General features: G+C 47.5%; 1 protein-coding gene across 2 annotated transcripts in view; it reads left to right on the top strand.

Annotated features, from left to right (window-relative positions):
- Nucleotides 1-18584, top strand: part of PLXNA4 (plexin A4) — a 451337-nt gene that overhangs the window by 263780 nt on the left and 168973 nt on the right. For both annotated transcript variants that reach the window (XM_055392292.2, XM_055392291.2), the window contains exon 4: nucleotides 12960-13091. In XM_055392292.2, the coding sequence (XP_055248267.1) occupies nucleotides 12960-13091 (132 nt within the window). The remainder of the gene's footprint in view (nucleotides 1-12959; nucleotides 13092-18584) is intronic.

Here is an 18584-nt window from a genome sequence, read left to right as displayed (position 1 = left end):
ACACACACACACACACACACACACAATTATCCTAGATAGCCCAGGAACTGGGACTACTTTGAAATCCTGGTATAGATCCCAACTGAGCAAATCTGGAATCCCCTCCTGTTCTAGGGCTTTGCAAATGCACTGACATTGCAAAATGAAACTCCATCATTTCTGCCAGAAGTCAGGCAGCACCACTCTGACCAGCGTGCTTCCCAAGGGGATGAGGAGTGAATGGAGAAAGGCACCCCAGCCTTGTTGAAGTTGTGTCCTCCACCTTCTGGGAAGTTGCACCTCTGCCCCTTGTCATAGGTGAACATGGGCTGTTCTTAGCCTCTCTCACACATACACAGCTGTCCTTGGATGGCAGCCTCAGTGCCCCTTGAAAGTGCTGGTGCCCCAGTAGCTTGATGAGGCTGCAGGGGAAGAACCTAGAGCAGAGCCCAGTAGGGAGAGCAGATGGTGAGGTAATACGCACTTGTCTGACACTCCCTGAGTTATTTATTTGTCAAGGAAATTGCAGAACAGTGCCTGGGGGCTGAGCAACAGACCCACGGGGCTTCCTGCAGACAGCATGATGATGGGAGCCATATAGGGCTGGCTGCTGCGGGTGCCCTTAGTGCTAGAAAGAGGTTTGGTGGTCCTGTAAGGACAGAACATCAAAGAAATATAAGCTTGGAAGATAGTCTCTGAGGATGCTGGGACCCTTCTGATCTTTTTCCAATGTTAATGGGACTCATGTGTTCATTTGTTAATTTACTAAACATCTATTAAGCGACTGGTGTTCCCAGAGCTGCCAGGGAGCCTTGCTAGGGGAAGCTGTTCTCTGCTACACCATCATCAGCATCACGTTATCTCCTCTTCATCTTCACATTGGCTAACCAGACACAGCTACGTATTAACTAGCCACAACTCACAGGCACGTATGTATGTTGCATGTATCAGGTGCTGAACTGAGAGCATTTCACAATTCACCTGATGAGATCCTCACGGCAGCTCTGAGCTCCAAATTCTGAGACCCGTGTTTCAGCTGAGGATGCTAAGCAAATCTGAAAAGTCCTGCCTGAGGTTACAACATCTATAATAGACAGAATCCGCAGTCAAGCTTGGTTGCCTGCACAGCCCCAGGCTTAAGCTCTACACCACTGACCTGCCCTCAAGATGTTGACACACTCATGGCTGTCACACCCTATAGCTTATAAGGGAGCCACTCTAGGGTGGCGGTGCCTACTGGTAAATCTGGGATGTGAAGGGAGAGGGAGGTGAAGCTGCTTCTGAGGCTGCGATGAAGTCCCCCTTTGCTAGTGCAGTTGATTTATTGAGTCTCTGCCCTGTGCCGAGCTCTGTGCTAGCAGCATCCTTCCTCTGAGTTAGTACCTGGACGACTCCTGAAGGTGTGGTAGCAGCTCACACAGGAGTCCCTGGATTCCCGGGTTTCCCTCTACTTCTGTTTTCTTTGGGCCTCCAGCTAGACAGGGGTTTTCTCCTGGTTCTGGTGTAACAGCATGAAGCACCTGCTGGATCCCACTCCAGAGGAGGCCAGATTTCCAGCAGGAGAGGAACATGGGCTGTGCCAGCCCCAGCATCCTTGCACACCTGTTCCCAGTCCTCATTGTCTCGCAGGCATTAACCCCTTTGTCACTGCAACAGTTGTGTGGGCAGAGAGGAGAGGAGGTAGCCTCCCCATGTGTGGAGGCAGAGATGAACATGGCTTGTCCAAGCTGTAGGATGAGGCAATAGAGGCGTGTGGATGAGGAGCTGGCGGTCCTGGTTCTGGCCTGCGTCTCTGTGCCTGACACCATGCAGAGCCACTGACTCTGCTTTTGGAGACTGGCTCTGCTTCTCCCCAGCATCCTGCCAGCCCCACCTCTGCCCTCCATCCTCCCTGGGTCCTCAGAGATGCCACATCTCTCAGCGAGGCCAGGCTGTGGTTCTCCACTTCCCCTCCTGCAGCTTGGTCAGACCATGGGCATGAAACTGCTTTGTTCTTCCTCCATAAAGTCGTTGGCTTTCTGAGTCTCTCCTGAGTTAAAGCAGACTCAGGGTTTCCTAGACAATTCCTGTAGCTTCAGGGCAGCCACGGGAAGTTCTCTGGGTCCATTTTGTTCTGTACAATTCATGCTAAAGAGCACAGACTCTTTAGTCCTGGTTCCCTGCCCTCTATTGTCTTCAGACAGCCCAGAGCTAAGATGTGGGTCCTCTTCTCCCTCTCCTGCCCTTAGGTGAACTTGTCAGATGTTGGGAGTCCAATCTGCAGGCCACATCTTCTAGCCTCTTTACCTACGGCACGTATAGAAAGCTTCTAACCTCTTTATATCAGGGTTGTGCTCTCAGTGGGCTTGGATGAAAATCACAGAGATCCATTCATTTGAATAGTAATCATTGCACATTAATCATTGCTAGTATTTATCAAAACCCCCTCACTCTGCCAAGTATTATCCATGCTTGGGACATTATCATACTTGCACAATAATGATAACAATGAGGTATTGTTATTATTTCTGTTTTTCATATGAGGAAAGTGATAGGAAAGTTTAGTAGATTGTCTGAGGCTGCACAGTTCCCAAGTGTCAGAGTTGGGAGTCACGCTGTTTGCCCCTGGACTTCACCAATCCTGCGCTGCCAGTGCACCCTAGCTCAGGATTCTGGTCTTTTGCAGCATGGATGAGCGTGGTCCATCTGCCAGGTGTCAGAAGGAGCTGATGCGTGTAAAGTGCATGGCATGGTGTGTGGCACATGGCAGGTGGTGAATTAACTACCTATTCATGGGAACTTGTTTTCCTAGGAGTGGGAGTGGCCCAGGCTCCTTTCTAACCAGAGGCACATGGGAAATGGCCAACCAAGATTTTAGGATGCAGGCTATCCAAAGAAGTTGTGGCTCTGGGGTCACGGGGTGGCTGACCTACCAAGGTTCCAAACCTGTAACTTTAGCACACAGTGCTCTCTGGTGAGTCTCTGGGAAAGGTGCAATCAGTGAAGCTGTTTCAAAATACTCCACATGTGAAATATGCTGGTTTGAACCTTTTCCTGGTATGTTCTTTATATCAGCCCTATTGACTTCCCTTCTTATTTCTTCAGCATCTTTCTCTTCTGGAGTTGTAGCTTGTTCTTTGTGTCACCACTCAAGCAGGTGGGGAAAGTTTGGAGGCCATTACCACTGGTTTCTTTTTGGTTTGGACATCGCAGGGCAAGAAGTTCCTAATGGCAGCATAGAAATCATTATTTGGCTCTGAGAATGTGTGTAATGGGAGACCCAAAGGGACCGATTGTCCCGGCAGTGTTTGGTAACACGGCACAGGATTTGTGCACACACACTGCCTGTCTAATTAATTATTGTTTACACTCTTGCAGTTCCCTTTGCATCCCCTTTCTCCTGGCTGGAATCAGGAAATCAAAACAAAGTACCTCATGGAGCTATTTTGGGGCAGCTTAAGCAGCATGAACACAGAAGCAGGGTTTACGCCCACCTTCCAAGCCCTGAGACTAAAGGCAGGAAGGCACGGATGTGGCATCAAACAGTCCACCCTGCTGGTGAAACAGGGCACCTACCGGCCACGTGGGCCTGGCCGGGCAGTTTCCATTTCACTTTTGCTGTAGCATCTCCCAGTTACAGTGAGGGAAAGCCCCTAACTCGTTCCCTCACTGTAAAATAGGGGAGATCTACACCATGAGGATGAAGAAACACGAAGATGCTTACTTTGAGTGTTTTCATTCATTCATTTATTCAACAAATGTTTATTGAGCACCTACTCTGTGGCACAGTTCAAGGGTCTGAGATATATCCCTTGATAAAGATTTCTGCTCCCGTGGTGTGTATGGTCTAGCAAGGGTGTAAACAATAACCATCATAAATGAATGCAGGACACAGTATGTCAGAAGGGGACAAGTGCTGTGAAAAAAAGCAAAAGCAGAATGGGGAGAGGGGATTGGAAATCCAGGAGAGAGGCAGGAGGGAATAATTTTAAAAAACAAAAGCCCTCGGGAAGATGTGAGGTGCTTCTATGAGTGCAGTCTTATTCTCAGATGCCCTTGGTGTGGGGTTGTAGGGATATTGGCAGTGAGGGCCTGGGGTGTGAGGGAGCTCCTCTGGTGGGGAGATGGACTTGCAGCCCATCAGAGTCTGATGGGAAATGAGAAACCCTCCAGTCTACCAGCCTGCAAACTAGGCAGCTCTTCCACAAGGAAGGTCCCCTTTCTGAAGACGTTTAACCCACAACGAGCCAGTTGCCAAGATACTCAGACCTCATGCCCATATTCGCATCTGTCTTGCTGCTAACCTGCTGCACGCTTCCCAGCTCCTCTTTGTCCCAGACACAGTTGTATCACCTGTCCTCTCTCCCTTTCCGCAGAATGAGAAAGGGAAAGTTCTAGAGATTGTGTTTGAGCTGAGATGTGGCCCCATCTTCAGAGCCAGAGAGTGCACATGTGTATACATGTGTGTGCACACATGTCTGTGAGTGTGCATTTGTGTCTCCTGGTTCCAGCTGTGGCAACTCAGACCCAGAATCAGCTTCTCAGGCCATTCATTCATTCATTCATTCAACGAGTACTTACCCTGTGCCTGATTCTGGCACTCCTTGGTGTGCTAATTCTTCCTTTCAGGTGCCAAGTGACAGTGATGAGGGCTACATCATTTAGAACCTGTGGGTCCAACTGAGTAGGCTGCATATCTATGATCCAAATGGCTCACAGTTTGCTCCCTCCTGAGAGACATCATACCGCTGTTGTGTGCCAGAGATACGGCTGGTCACTCATTGCTTGCCAAGGATCTTTGTTGCTGCCTCCTTGAGAGCCAGGTCAGAGCCAGGAGAGAGACTCAGGACAGCTAGGAGAGCTGAAGTCATGTGCTCAAGGCTTCTGAGAGGAGCCAAACCTGGCCCCCTTACTTCCCTCCTTCAGCTCCTCACCTATCCCTGCCTGCCCCAATGAAGTCTCCCTTTTGCAAACTGACTGGTTTGCATTTTGTTGTAAGGGATCTCCTTCCAATTCTGGGCACTTCAAGGCCTAACTCTGGCTCTGGCATGGCTGGAATATGGGGCGCCTCCGCACAAGCCCCTCCACCTCTGGCCCTGTGAGCAAGGCCTGACCTCCTTCTGTCCTGACCACCAGCTGGTTTGCCACGTGCCTCTGTGTTTGAGGTTTGAGGGTCTAGGTGGGGAATTCAGATTTGCCCTGGGACATATGCCTCCAGGTTTGCTCTGTTCCCCTCTCCATCTACAGTTCCAGCTCTATTTCCCTGCCTGTTGGATAAGAGCCCACTCTTGCATTCTTATACCTGGGTCCAGCTCCCAAATCTTAAAGGTGTAGACCTCCATTAGGAAGTTTGGGGAGGATGTGAAGGGAGAGAGGAAAGGGAGAGTGCAGAGGTGGCCTGCATCTTTAGAGATGAATAGCACTGTTTGCTCATTAGGGAGATTAGTCCAAGCAAGACGGCAGCCAGAATGCTCTAGTGCAAGCATCTGCCTGCTACTGGGAGACTATATTTATTGTTCAATCCTTCAATGGATGTAAATAAACAGCCCGGCCCAGATAATGTTCCAATAAACAAACAAGCAGCTGCCAGGAGCTCCCCGGATGGCTGACCTTTGCGGAGGCCACACTGCTGATGTTTCAATAGCAGTCTGTCTGGCAGTGCGGAGACTCACCGTGCCAGGGATGGAGATAGGTGGCGGTGCCCACTGGTGGATCGGCAGGGGGCCAGCAGGGCTGGAGGAAAGGGGCTGGCTGCCTTGGAAGATCCCGGGCCAGGGACTGAGTGGCTGGGGATGCAGATGCCTGGATACCCAGAGTAGAGTGTGTGTGTGTGTGTGTGTGTGTGTGTGTGTGTGTGTTCTTGGTAAGCTGCATGTAGTGTGGAGTAGTGCAGTGCACACTGAACACTGTAGTGGAGGTTTCTGTGTGGCACAGGCAAGATGATGCTCAGTCCTTAAGTGCTCATGTGGCCTCACCAGTCATTAATATTGAAATGCATCTATGCAATTGTTAGTCAGTTGCTGCCCCCAGCCCCAGATGCCCACCACCGTCTAGGTGTTCCACTTATCACCACTCTCTCCCAAGGCAGTATTACTTGGTGCAGGTAAGAGTCTCCAAGAATCCCCTCCCATAGCAATGATTCTGGCTGACTGGTTGGTCCCCTCCCACGAGCAGGGGTACCAGGGGTCCTGCTGCACAGGAGGTTTGCCCAGAGTGTGGGAAGAGAAGGCATGGGTGCATCAAATGAGCCTGGATTAGAATGAGGCCCATGCAGCAGTATTCTGACTTGATGGGGACCATACAGCTGGCTGGATCATACAGCCCAAGAATGCCCAAAAAGTAAGGCCAATGGGGCACACTGCACTGTGCTGTAGCTTGAAGGTCCCTGGGAGACACAAAGGGGTTGCAGCAGAGGACAGTGGGGAGGGAGGGCCGGTTGGGGTTGGGGGTGGTTGCAAAATCTCAATGGAGCATGCCTCCAGGGGGGTAGTCACCAAACCAAATTATTAGCAAGGTCACTTGGTGAATGCAGAATCAATACACAGGAAAGAGAATAGTCTAGAATTGTGCTGTCCAATATGGTAGCCTCTGGCCACATAGTGAGCACCTGAAACGTGGCTGCTCCAAACTGAGCTGTGCTGTAAGTGTAACATGCACCTCAGGTGGCAAAGGTTTAGTTAGTATGAGGAAAAGAATGTAAAATATCTCAATAAAATTTTTATACTTGTAGACAAGCTAACATCATATTTGCGGTATATTGGGTCAGATTAAACATATTATGAAAATTAATTTTACTTGTTTTGTAAAATTTGGCCACTACTAGAAAATTTTGAATAACATATGTGACCCACATTTGTGGCTTGTACTATCTTCCATTGTCCAGTGCTGTTCTGGAACTATCTACGGGGGCTGAGGTGAGGCCTGCAGGGGGCACCCCTCCCTACCACAGAGGACACAGTGGCTCTCTGATCAGCTCTAGTCTCTCTCTCTCCTCAAGATGATGCTGCAGGAAGATGATCAAATTCTTCCCCTCAGACGCCCTTTTTCCAATTTTTACTCTAACCCTCCTGTCAGTATGTTACGTCTTTATGAAATCTATTAGTCCTGCTAATTTTGCTACTTCAGATCAGCCTTCCTACTGATCTAAAAGATTTTGTCCCCTAAGGTGGCTTTGAGTAAATCTGACGTTACCTGCTATGTGTTGTATTAGTCAAGCTCTCATCACTGGCATGCCATATTGGTAGCTCTTGGTCATGATGCTCCCTGCCCACTAGCCTCGCCTGGAGCTGGGCTGATCATCCCTGGTTAAACTCCAGTTGGCTAGATCTCCTGAGAAGAACAAAGAGAGGCCTTTGAACACTCCTCTGCCATAGCATTTGCCACCTGGCATTATTTGTGTGAAATCTGAGCCCTCCAGGAGACAGGCCTCCTGGAAGGCGGGGCTGGCACTTACCACCTCTCCTCTCTAGGAGAGGCCCCGGAACAGTGGGCATTCAACAGACACATGGTGGGTGTGGGATGTGTCGCTCCGTCAAGGGACACACAGGATTGGGATGTGGTTTCCTCCTTGGTGTCATCCTCAGAGATTAACATCTTCCAAACACCCAAAGTACCTTTGTGACCTGTGATTGGTTTCTTTACATTTTCTTTTTTGAGACGGAGTCTTGCTCTGTCGCCCAGCTGGAGTGCAGTAGCACCATCTTGGCTGACTGCAACCTCCGCCTCCCGGGTTTAAGCTATTCTCCTGCCTCAGCATCCCGAGTAGCTGGGACTACAGGCGCCCACCACCACGCCCAGCTAATTTTTGTGTTTTTAGTAGAGACAGGGTTTCACCATATTGGCCAGGATAGTCTTGATCTCTTGACCTCGTGATCCGCCCACCTCGGCTTCCCAAAGTGTTGGGATTACAGGCTTAAGCAACAGCACCCGGCCAATTTCTTTACATTTTCTACCAAAAAAAAAAAAAAATCAACTTCTGTTTTCATCCTTTCTCATTGTTTAGGTGATCCACAAGTATCTATACTATGTAAAAATAAGAAATCTAGGCTGGGCCCGGTGGCTCACGCCTGTAATCCCAGCACTTTGGGAGGCCGAGGTGGGCAGATCACGAGGTTGAGTTTGAGACCAGCCTGGCAAATATGGTGAAACCCCGTCTCTACTAACAATACAAAAATTAGCTGGGCGTGGTGGTAGGTGACTGTAATCCTAGCTACTCAGGAGGCTGAGGCAGGAGAATCGCTTGAACCCAGGAGGCAGAGGTTACAGTGAGCTGAGATTGTGCCATTGCACTCCAGCCTGGGCAACAAGAGCAAGAATCTGTCTGAAAACAAAAACAAACAAACAAACAAAAAAGAAATCTAATTTGTTCAAGCTGTCATGTTACAAGTGTTGGGGTGGCCTCTGCATTGGTGACTGAACCATGGCCACTGGTCAGTGTGTCTTCTTTCATCTCAACTATTTCTTTGTGGCATGGGCTGTCTTTCCTAGGCTGTTCTTGAGTTGCAGGCATCTGGATTGTGTTCCTACCTTATGAGCGGTGAACTGAATGTGATCTCGTATGTTCAGGTGAACTTGACCAAGATGATGGCTTCTGCTTGTCTGTTTTTCTATGAAATCTTACTTAAATGCTGCCTAACATTTTGTGGGCCTTTTTGGCTGCCCAAGTATTGGGAGTAGTAAATGGTGGCTCTGATCCCTTCCTCGATCCTGACTCTTACCTCGATTATAACTAGCAGCTCAGATATTAGAGACTGTGGTTCTTTTACATTTATTCAGTAATTACTTACTAAGCACCAACCATGTATCGGGGATTGCATTGAGTACAGCAGGCATGACCTCTTCCTTGGGAGACTCATGGTCCCAGGGCTATTTGCCCACGTGGCAACTGTCAGCCCCTGCAGAGGGTGGACCATTTTTTTTGTAGTTCACCTTTGTTATTGGCCTTCTTGCTGTCCCAAAGAGTTTAGAATCATTTGCACATTTTCCTGCTCCCTCCTCCAGACCATTTATAAAAAATATTAAATGAGACTAGTCGTAACACTAGTTACTTCTCCATGCAGAAACCTGTCTTTTCCTGTCTCTTAGTCAGTTCTCTCTCTCCATGGCCAAACTGCCCGAAGTCCCATGGAGACTCATTATTTTTAAATACCTTTTCATGTGGAACCTTGTCAAAGGCTTCTGGAAAATCTAAATAGCTAAGAGACAAGCACTGAGCTAGGAATCAGGAGACCTGGGTTCTAGTCTTATATGCCATTGGTTTATCATTGAACTTGGGGCAAGGCACAGAACAGCCTCCATCTCAGCTGCTTCATCAGGAAGATGAGAATGATTATTCTGACCATCAACATCATAAAAATTTTACAACCATCAGCTGAGACAGTGTTATTTAAGAATGCTTTGCAAGGTATAAAGCAAAAATATAAGGGATCATTATTTAGAACATTTACAACAGCATCTTCATTCATATGCACGTTTCTCTCCCAGAACTGCAGTAGATAAAGACATGGCTCCTCCAGCACCCCTGGGGTGATGTTTGTTTAAAATCAACTCCTTTGACGTCTTGAAGGAATGCAGGTTTACATAAACAATAGTGCCGGATTCAGTGTGAGCCTTCGGTGTAGTGTGTGAACTCATAGAAGCATGACCACTGGAAACAATCAGACCCTGGTATGGGTGCAGCCTGTGCCATCCGCCAGATGCGTGACCTTAACCAAGTTATTTAACCTTTTTTGTGCCACACCTATAAATGGGGACAATATTAATGCTTACTTTACTGAGTTCTGAGATTTAAATAAGAAAATAAATATACATAAAATGCCTATCATCGTCCCAGACCCATAGTGGCCACTCAATAAATAACAGCTCTTGTTCTACTTGTCTATGTTAAGGGTCCAAGAGCCGGCAGCTGGTCCATTCTACCTAAATTTTTGTATTGCTCATCAAACATTCAGTAAATTCCACCATAAACTCCTTTATCCATGTCTTGTGTGAATTTTTTCAACAGATGAATAAATAATGCTTTTCTTTGGTTTTCTGAAAATTTGTTGGAGGGTAGGGTGGGAAAAGAGAGAAGGAGCCTTTTCAGTTACATATTTCTCACTGGCAGAGTGCAGAGGGGTGGGGACTTATCTGCATCCAGCCTCCTTGCAGAAGGCCAGGCCTATGGAAACTTGTCCAGTTGGTGCTTCCTCGTCCACCCCTCTGTCCATCCCCAAGTCAACTGGCTTCCTTTGATGTCCAGCCACACCCAGCAAACCCCTCATCCTAAGGAGCAGTGAAGTTGGAGTCGAAAGATAAAGGAGACTGCTCAGGCACTGAATGTAATTTCATTTGGGGATCAGGCCAAGGGGCACTGGATGGAGCTTAGTTCCGCCAGCACTCCCCTGGGGACCCTGCTCTGGCCGACGGTGGCCTGAGGGGGCTGGAGACCAGCCAGGGCATTCAGTATCACTCTCTGCTTCTGCTCCAGGGGCACCTCCCAGCTGGGGATGAAGCTTGGCTGGGCCAGGGGCCAAGGCCATCATTGCACGGTCAGACTTGGGTGGTAATCCCAATTGGTTTTGCATGAACTCCTGTTTCATCTAGATTAGGAAAGGACCTGGCCAGCATGGACATCTGGTGGCTTGGGGTGGGCACAGAAGAAGGAAGGCTCTGGGAATCAGAGGCATTTCCATTTTTGACACTAACCACGACTCCTTAAATCCTTTAACTGTTGTTTTCATGGGCTTAATGGGAAACCATCAAAGAGGAATCTGAACTACATTCATTTATTTATTCATTTTTAAAATAAATATTTGTCAGGTTCAAGTGTTTGAACACCAAAATCAAGAATGACTAGAGAAAGTCTCAGGAATTGTACAGACTAGAGACAGACCCTGACCTCAGCTCCCTGCCTTTAGGTGGCCACCACCGGGAGACATACGGGAAACCCTCTGGGAGCAAGGACTCTCATGTAACTGGTGGTAGGAAAAGCATGGACTTCCAGAGTCAAACTGAATTCTAATTCTGTCCCCAGATTTTATCCCACAGGCCACTTGTTTAATGTACCTGGGTATCATTTTTCTTGTCTATTATCAGTGCATCCACTAGGACTTTTGATGTTGCAAAAAACCTTTGTATTACTTTAACCTAAAGAAAATATCATATCTGCAGTAACTAGAAAGTCCCAATGTCAGGCAGGCTTTGGGGTTACTTTGATTCAGTGGCTCAGCGATGTCACCAAAGACCAATATTTTCCCATCTCTGTGCTTGACCTGCCCTGGTTCCAGTTCCCTTCCTTGTTAGGAGAGGGCTGCCCACAGATCTTTGAGCCACAAGTTCATTTTACCCCTTTGAGAGTGAAGAAAGATGGCCTCTTCTTTCTACCATGAGTCCCTGCTTTGCTCTGATTCACGTTGATTGGCTTGAGCCTATTTTCTCTTAATCACTGTGGCAGAGAGTAAGATCAAGCTGGTTTGTTTATGCTCATCACGGACAACCTGGGAAGCAGGGGGTGGGTTCAATCCCACCCAAAAGGTGGGAGAGGGTGGAATGGATGCTGGAGGGACACATGAGCCGTGATGAATGAACATTAAACCCACAGGATTGAGAGGATTATATCAACAAGGAATTATGTGCAAAACCATCTCCCAGTACCTGATGTCCATGAAGCTTAAAAATAATGCTTAAAAGGAAATTTTAAAAATCAGAGTCCAGAACAAACCCGAAATCAAGCAAATAAACCACAGAATAACCTGATATCAGAGTTCATGGACTCAAGAGAAATGAAAGGTGGGAGCCTTCTGGGGGACCTGGTGTGGTCAGTTGTCATTAACATGGTGTTCTTTCTGTAATTTACTTCCTCAGAATGACTCTTTTATTCTCCTTGATCTTGTGAGAGGTTAAAAATTTTACATTAAAGATTAAAAATAAGAGTGCCTAATGGGAATATTTGGAATATAATTTTTTTCTTCAGTTTTATTGTTGAAATCTCTAAAATTACATTTTGTGTACCTTACAGTCGTGCATGTGGTAGGGAAGTGTGGTGATCCCCTAGTTCTTGCCTAGCCACACTCTCAGTAATATTTGTTCCTGATTTATGGGAGTGGTGTTATTAGCACTGACTGCGCAGCGGTCATGTTGGATCTATGCACTCAAACACAGGATGGTTCCAGAGACCTTGGCCAACATCCAGAGGCCAGATGAGCCTCATGTAGGGTTGGAAAGCTCATGTCTTTTCTAGGTTAGTTCTCATTCATGGGGAATGTGGGCAGAAGTCTTCTTTCCATTGTCTCTACACTGTCCCAGCATTTCTAGGAAGGACTTATGGATGGCCGGGGATGATCTATTCAGCTGAGTGTTTGCGGAAGGTTGTGGATGACTCATGCCTGAAGCACATTTTCCTGTAATTCCCACATCCCTTTTGCTGGGGACATGAACAAAACCTCTAGAAGGTTTCAGGACCTAATGGTATAAGTATAAGCCACTATTTCAATGGCAAAAAAAAAGAGACCCTTAGTGTGAAACCTTTGGGGTTGGCCCCCTGCCTGGTTCACCTTCAAGGAACAGCAATGACATCCAGGTAGCAGTTCCCATCCTTACACTGACATGTTTTTCTGCTAACAAATGCAGCAAATAATATTGCCTTTCCAATGCAGGGTGACACTCTGATCTGAGGCAGTTTCAATTACATGTTGTTCCTCCAAGCCTCAGAGCCTCATCTTTTTCTCCAAAGACCAGCAAGAAAGGCATCAAATGCTTGAGCCTGAGGCATAGGGAACCAGGGAGATTAAGACTGGATTCTTGGTGAAGCCCAGCTTGGTCCCCCACTTCCCTCTCTGCCACTCCCATCCTGAGGCCCTTGGTGAGCTTATGTCACTCCACTCCTTGGCTTTAGCCTGTGAGCACTGTAGAGACAGAACTCATGCCCTCTCCCTTGGCTGTTGACAGGGTCTTTGGCTGAAGTTTGGCTGCGGGCAGTGCAGGATCTGAACTCACTTTGGCTCTCCTCTCCTTCTCCACAGATCCGGGTGGATGGACCCAGGGGCAATGCCCTCCAGTATGAGACGGTGCAGGTGGTGGACCCCGGCCCAGTCCTCCGGGATATGGCCTTCTCCAAGGACCACGAGCAACTCTACATCATGTCAGAGAGGCAGGTAAGGCTCTTCGGGCTCCGCTAGACATTTGTCTTGCAGTTAAATACTAGCCTGTGGCTCAGTACAAACCTTAGGAGGCCAGCTGCAGAGAGGTGGTTTGATTTATTTGGCGTAGTGTGTATCTTTTCAGTTATACTTTTCAGTTATGCTGCCTGGGGACTGAGGCTTGGTGTTCTGAAACAGGAAAGAAACATTTAAAATATCAAAATATTGGAGAGTCTAAAACAAATCCACTAATTTCAAAATCATGCATGTATGTTCAGGGCCAACATTTGCTTTCTTCTGAAGGAACGTCGTACAGATGCCCAAATTGTGGGTCCAGATTTCCCTATACAAAATGCGACCTCATACCAAAGTCACCTTCCTGGCCCCCAGAAGCCTGTGGGATCAAGAATTTATTGCCAAAAGAGTGTAGTTAAGGGAACACCATGGTCAGGACTCAGAAAACAGTCTGTGAGATGAGATGCGATGGGGTAGGGCACGGCCTGAACTTTTGTGTGTACATACAACTCTTTGTGGAAACTCCAGCAAATGCCATGGAGCCCACCCAAGAAGAACAGATATGGTGCAGGTTTGCTGATGCTGAGTAGGAAGTAGAAAACCTGGGCTTGGTTCTCAAACTGAGCTGAGAACGAAGTAAGATTTTCTGGAGTCCCTGAGCTCAGGCCAGGAGTCATATGTCTGCAGCAGGCAAAGGAAGGGGTTTCACCTTGGACATCCATGTATTTAAGGGTGTTTCCTGGAGTCCTCCACCCCACAACACACAGCCCACCCCAAGTGAGGCGCAGCACTGCTGTACCTCTGCCCTGTGGCCTCTGTGGAGGATGGGTCATTCCCGGGAGCTGTCCCTCCAGTCCATGAATATGTATGCGTTTGCTCTGAGTGGCAGCAGCGGCCATGAGGGGCAGATCTCCCCTCTTTTTCATCCTCGTCAGCGTGGCCTGAACTCTCTGGAGGACCCTGCTGACAGAGTCTGGATTGTTCTGCCTGGACCCTCTTGGCATTGTGGGGGAGATGAATTCCACATTATGCCACCCACGGGGCTTGTGCATTATGCCTTAACAGTCACAGGAGCTCTGCCCTCCCCAAGAGCTCGATGACATCTTCTCCTGTTGTCAGACTCCCCGTTCTCCCGACTTCAGCCATACTGGGACCCATTGTGCCCTGGATGAGGCTGCCATGGCTTGGGAATGGTCTCATTCCCAAGGTAGGGTGGAAAGTGGAGTATTTTTTCCTGGGAGGGGAGACTACCAAGATGGAGCCTGCAGCTGGGCATGAGGCTTCCCATTTGTCTGCATTCCTTGCTTTTATAACAGCTTCCACACTCCCCACTCCAAGCCCACCTCTGAGGCCCTAGGAGCTGAGGGGAAGCAGCTTTCCTTGGTGGCATGAATCATCTGGAGAAGATCTTCACAAGGCATTGAATATTCAAGATTTCTTGCCTGATCTGAAAGCCAGCATTTCTGAACCTGGGACTTAAAACATAAGAGGACTTTCAAAGACGGAAAATATAAACGGAGCCAGGTGCAGTGTCTTGCACCTATAATCCCAGCTGCTCGGGAGGCCGAGGCAGGAGGATTACTGAAAGGCTAGGAGTTCAAGGCCAGCCCGGGCAACATAGCAAGACTTTGTCTCTAAAAAAAAAAGAGAGAGAAATTACAAAAAAAAAAAAAACCAGAAAGTATAAGCTGGTAATATGAGTTATCAGCCCCCTTTGAGAACTGAGTCAGGATTCTGAGCATTACTCCTTCCCTGGAGGTGCCCATCTGAATCCTTGTTCACCTCTTTGTCCTCAGCTGTTTCCCCTTGGACGGGTAATGTGGTCACTGTCCATTCAGGCTTGGCAATGAGGCATCCTGAGAACTCCATATTATGGGCACATTGGAAAGGAAGGCAGGAATGAATAGAGCAAGGGTGTTCATCCATTCCAGGGCTGCTCCACACAGATGTGGAGACTGGCCTGCCACCCAAATGACCATCTCAAAGGCCTAACACCTGGGCCGACACTGGTCTCCACTGGGCTTGTGGATTCTTGGTGGAGATTTGTAGAACAGTGCAATGATTAAGTCCACAGATGTTGCCATTGAAATGTCTGAGTGTGAATCTTGAATCTCATTTACTAAATGTAGTCTCTGGTAAGTTCCTAACCTTAAGATTCAGCATTCTTTACTGTCCTATGTAGGTGACAATAATATCAGATAGTTTTTTTCCAAGAATTGAATGAGATAGGCATATAATAAGCTTAGAACCATGGCTGGCACAGAGTAAGTGCTTGTTAAATGGAGAGACTCTTGTTTTTTATGACTCTGTGACATGAGTTTCCAGACACTGGCCGTGCTTAGAGTCAGGCAGGGGCTGGTATTGAGATTCTAGATGGTCCATTTGGGTTGGAGCACAGCAGCCCAGGTGAGGCCAAGGGAGGCAGGGAGTAAAAATCCAGTCCCGGGGGAGAGCGCATCAGGAACCCAGGCCTGCTTGACAGGTTGGGCATGCGGAGTAGAGCTCAGGGCAAAGCAGCTTGATAAATATACCTGGGTATTTTCCAGACCCAGGGTATCAAGACTAATTCCAGCCTCCTTCAGGTGGTGGGTCTCCCTCAGCCATGATGGGTCAGAACACGTTGCACACTGTGTCTACAGGCTAAGGGCATAGCTTAGCCATGATGTCAGTGCAGCCTGGAAAGCACTTTCCTTTCTTATGTGACTAATTTTTCCTTGTCCTTCAAAACTTAGCTCGGCTGTCACATTCTTCATTGGACTATTCCTGGCCTGCAGTTAGACATGTCTATAGTAGCTCTTGTCAGACCAGGCTGTGATTATGACTTCCTTGTCTCTCTTGCTGCCAGCAGCTTGAGAGCATCCGATGCCTTGCCAGCCTAAACTTCACCTAATAGGCCCCTCTTAATTTTTTAATGAATGAGTCCCCAGTGCCTTCATTGAACCAGAATTGGAAAAGAGAGGTACCAACACAAATAACCTATTGCTTCAGTTAATTTCAAAGTTCAAACTTAAGTAACTGAAAAACTGAAGTTCAGATAAGGGAAGCACTTCCTGCATGTCAGTAATCTACCACTTGTATTCATTGGCTAGCGCTGCCATAACAAAATAGCACAGACTGGGGAGCTTAAACAACAGAAATTTGTTTTCTCATAGCTTTGGATGTTGGAAGTCCAGGATCATCACAGTGTCAGCAGGGCTGGTTTTTTCTGAGGCCTCTCTCCCTGGCTTGCAGATGGCCACCTTCTCACTGTGTCCTCACATAGCCTTTCCTCTGTGTGCACAGCCCTGGTGTTTCTCTATGTGTCCTACTCACCTCTTCTTCTAAGAGCACCAGTCAGATTGGATTAGGGCCTCTCTCTATCAGCCTCATTTTAACATAAACACCTTGATATGGTTTTGCTGTGTCCCACCCAAATCTCATCTTGAGTTGTAGCTCCCATAATTCTACGGACTCTACAAAATGTTTCCAGAATATGGCTATTTCCCACCACTTTATTGTTACCCACCTGGATTGAACCCCCATGGTCTCTTGCCTGAATATTTGCAATAGCCCTCCAACTACTCTCTCTGTTTCCACCTTTGTCTTTCCAGTCTTTTCTCCATGCAGCAGTTAATCTTCAAAAGTTTGAGTTAGATAGTGTCATTCCTCCGTTCAAATCCTTTCAATGACCAAAGTGCCTATGAAGACCCACAGGGCCTTATATGCTCTGTCCTCATGAGATGTCCAAGCTCATCAGCTGCCGCTCTCCCCGCTCCCCTACTCTGCAGGGCCAGGGCGGGAGAGAGTGCTCTGGACACGGAAATGTCCTCTGTGATGCTCCTGCAATATGGCAGGCTCCTGCTTCAGGATCTTTGTCCTGGTTGTTCCCCTTTGCCTGGAATTCTATCCAGGTATCTGCCTCCCCTGAGTACCACAGGTAAAACTCTAGATTGCCTTCCACCCAGACTCATAAACTCCCAATCTCCTCTCCTGGCTCTATTTTTATCCATAGCACTTAGTCTCTTCTTATTTGCTATATGATTCTTAATAATTGTTCTGTATTATATGTCTTCCTCATTTAAAATGTAAACTCCGTAAGAATATGATTTTTTGTTTTTTAGTCTTTTTAGTTTACTTGTATGTTACCCCTCGAACAGCACTGACACCTAATAAACACTCAATACACATTTGTGGAATGGGTGACTGAATGGATCTGGGCTCAAGAGAGCTGTGGTTTCAATTTTGCTGCTCTGGTTGCTCCTATAACTGAAGACTAAAATCTAACATGAAACATACTAGCATCTGTATTCCCAGATCTTAGTGGAAGGGCATCCTAAACATAAGTGAGAGTGGCAATCTGGATGATAATCCAGGAGGCTTATATTGGATTGAAGGACACATTTTCTAACAGGGATCACTGTGTAAAAAAACTGGTGGTAGAAAATGTGTGCTTTATGCTGTCCATTCTTACATACCAGCCTCTCTCTTCTCTGATCTTTTTGGGATCTGCAGCAGGGCAGTGGCCTAAACAACCTTTTTGTTCTGGTGTTGTGTTCCATACAATGACAGGTGATATGGTTTGGCTGTGTCCCCACCTAAATCTCATCTTGAATTGTAGCTCCCATAATTCCCATGTGTTGTGGAAGGGACCTGGTGAAAGATAATTGAATCATGGGGGTGGTTTCCCCCATGCTGTTCTCATGTAGTGAATAAGTCTCACAAGATCCGATGGTTTTATATTTGCTTGGCTCTCATTCTGTCTTCCCTGCCGCCATGTAAGATGTGATTGTGAGGCCTCCCCAGCCACATGAAACTCTGAGTCCATTAAACCTCTTTTTCTTTGTAAATTACCCAGTCTCAGGTATGTTTTTTTCAGCAGCATGAAAACAAGCTAATACAACAGGCGAAGAGATGAGCAACTGAATCGGGAGGCTTGTGAGCACTTTCCAAGTTAACAGAATGGGTGTTCATGGACCCCTCCTACCATCAGAGGCATCTCATCATTCTTGGCATAAGGCCCAAGCTCCTGGCATGGCCCCTTGGCCCCATCCTGTGACTCCTCTCCACCTCTGCAAGCTCATTTTGTGACCCTGGACCCTGGCTCTCCGTGTACCAGCAAACAGGCCTTTGTTCTGTCCCTGAGCCCAGCTCCTTCCTGCTGCAGAACTTGCACGCTTACTGTTTCCTCTGCTGTGAAAACTCTCTGGCTTTTCCTGTGGCTGGTTCCTCCTCATGTCTGTGGTTTTTGCTCAAATATCGTGTCCTCAGAGAGGCTTCCACTGGCCACCCTACATAAATATCCCTCACCCTGGAATCTTGACTTCTTCCTATTAAGTCTTTTTGTTTACTCCCTTCTGCTGCCCACCACAGTATGAAAATTACCTGTTTATTTCCCATCCCTATGCATTAGCATATAAGTTCCTGGAGGGCAGGGACCTTGTCTCTCTTGTGTCTAGCAGGTAGAGGAAGACCTCACCCAGAGAAGGGGCCAGGTATATTCTTACAGAGTTAATA

Source organism: Gorilla gorilla, chromosome 6, assembly GCF_029281585.2.
Source record: "Gorilla gorilla gorilla isolate KB3781 chromosome 6, NHGRI_mGorGor1-v2.1_pri, whole genome shotgun sequence".
Classification (NCBI taxonomy): domain Eukaryota; kingdom Metazoa; phylum Chordata; class Mammalia; order Primates; family Hominidae; genus Gorilla; species Gorilla gorilla.
Note: the sequence above shows the minus strand (reverse complement) of the source record. Positions and strands in the feature narration are given on the sequence as shown.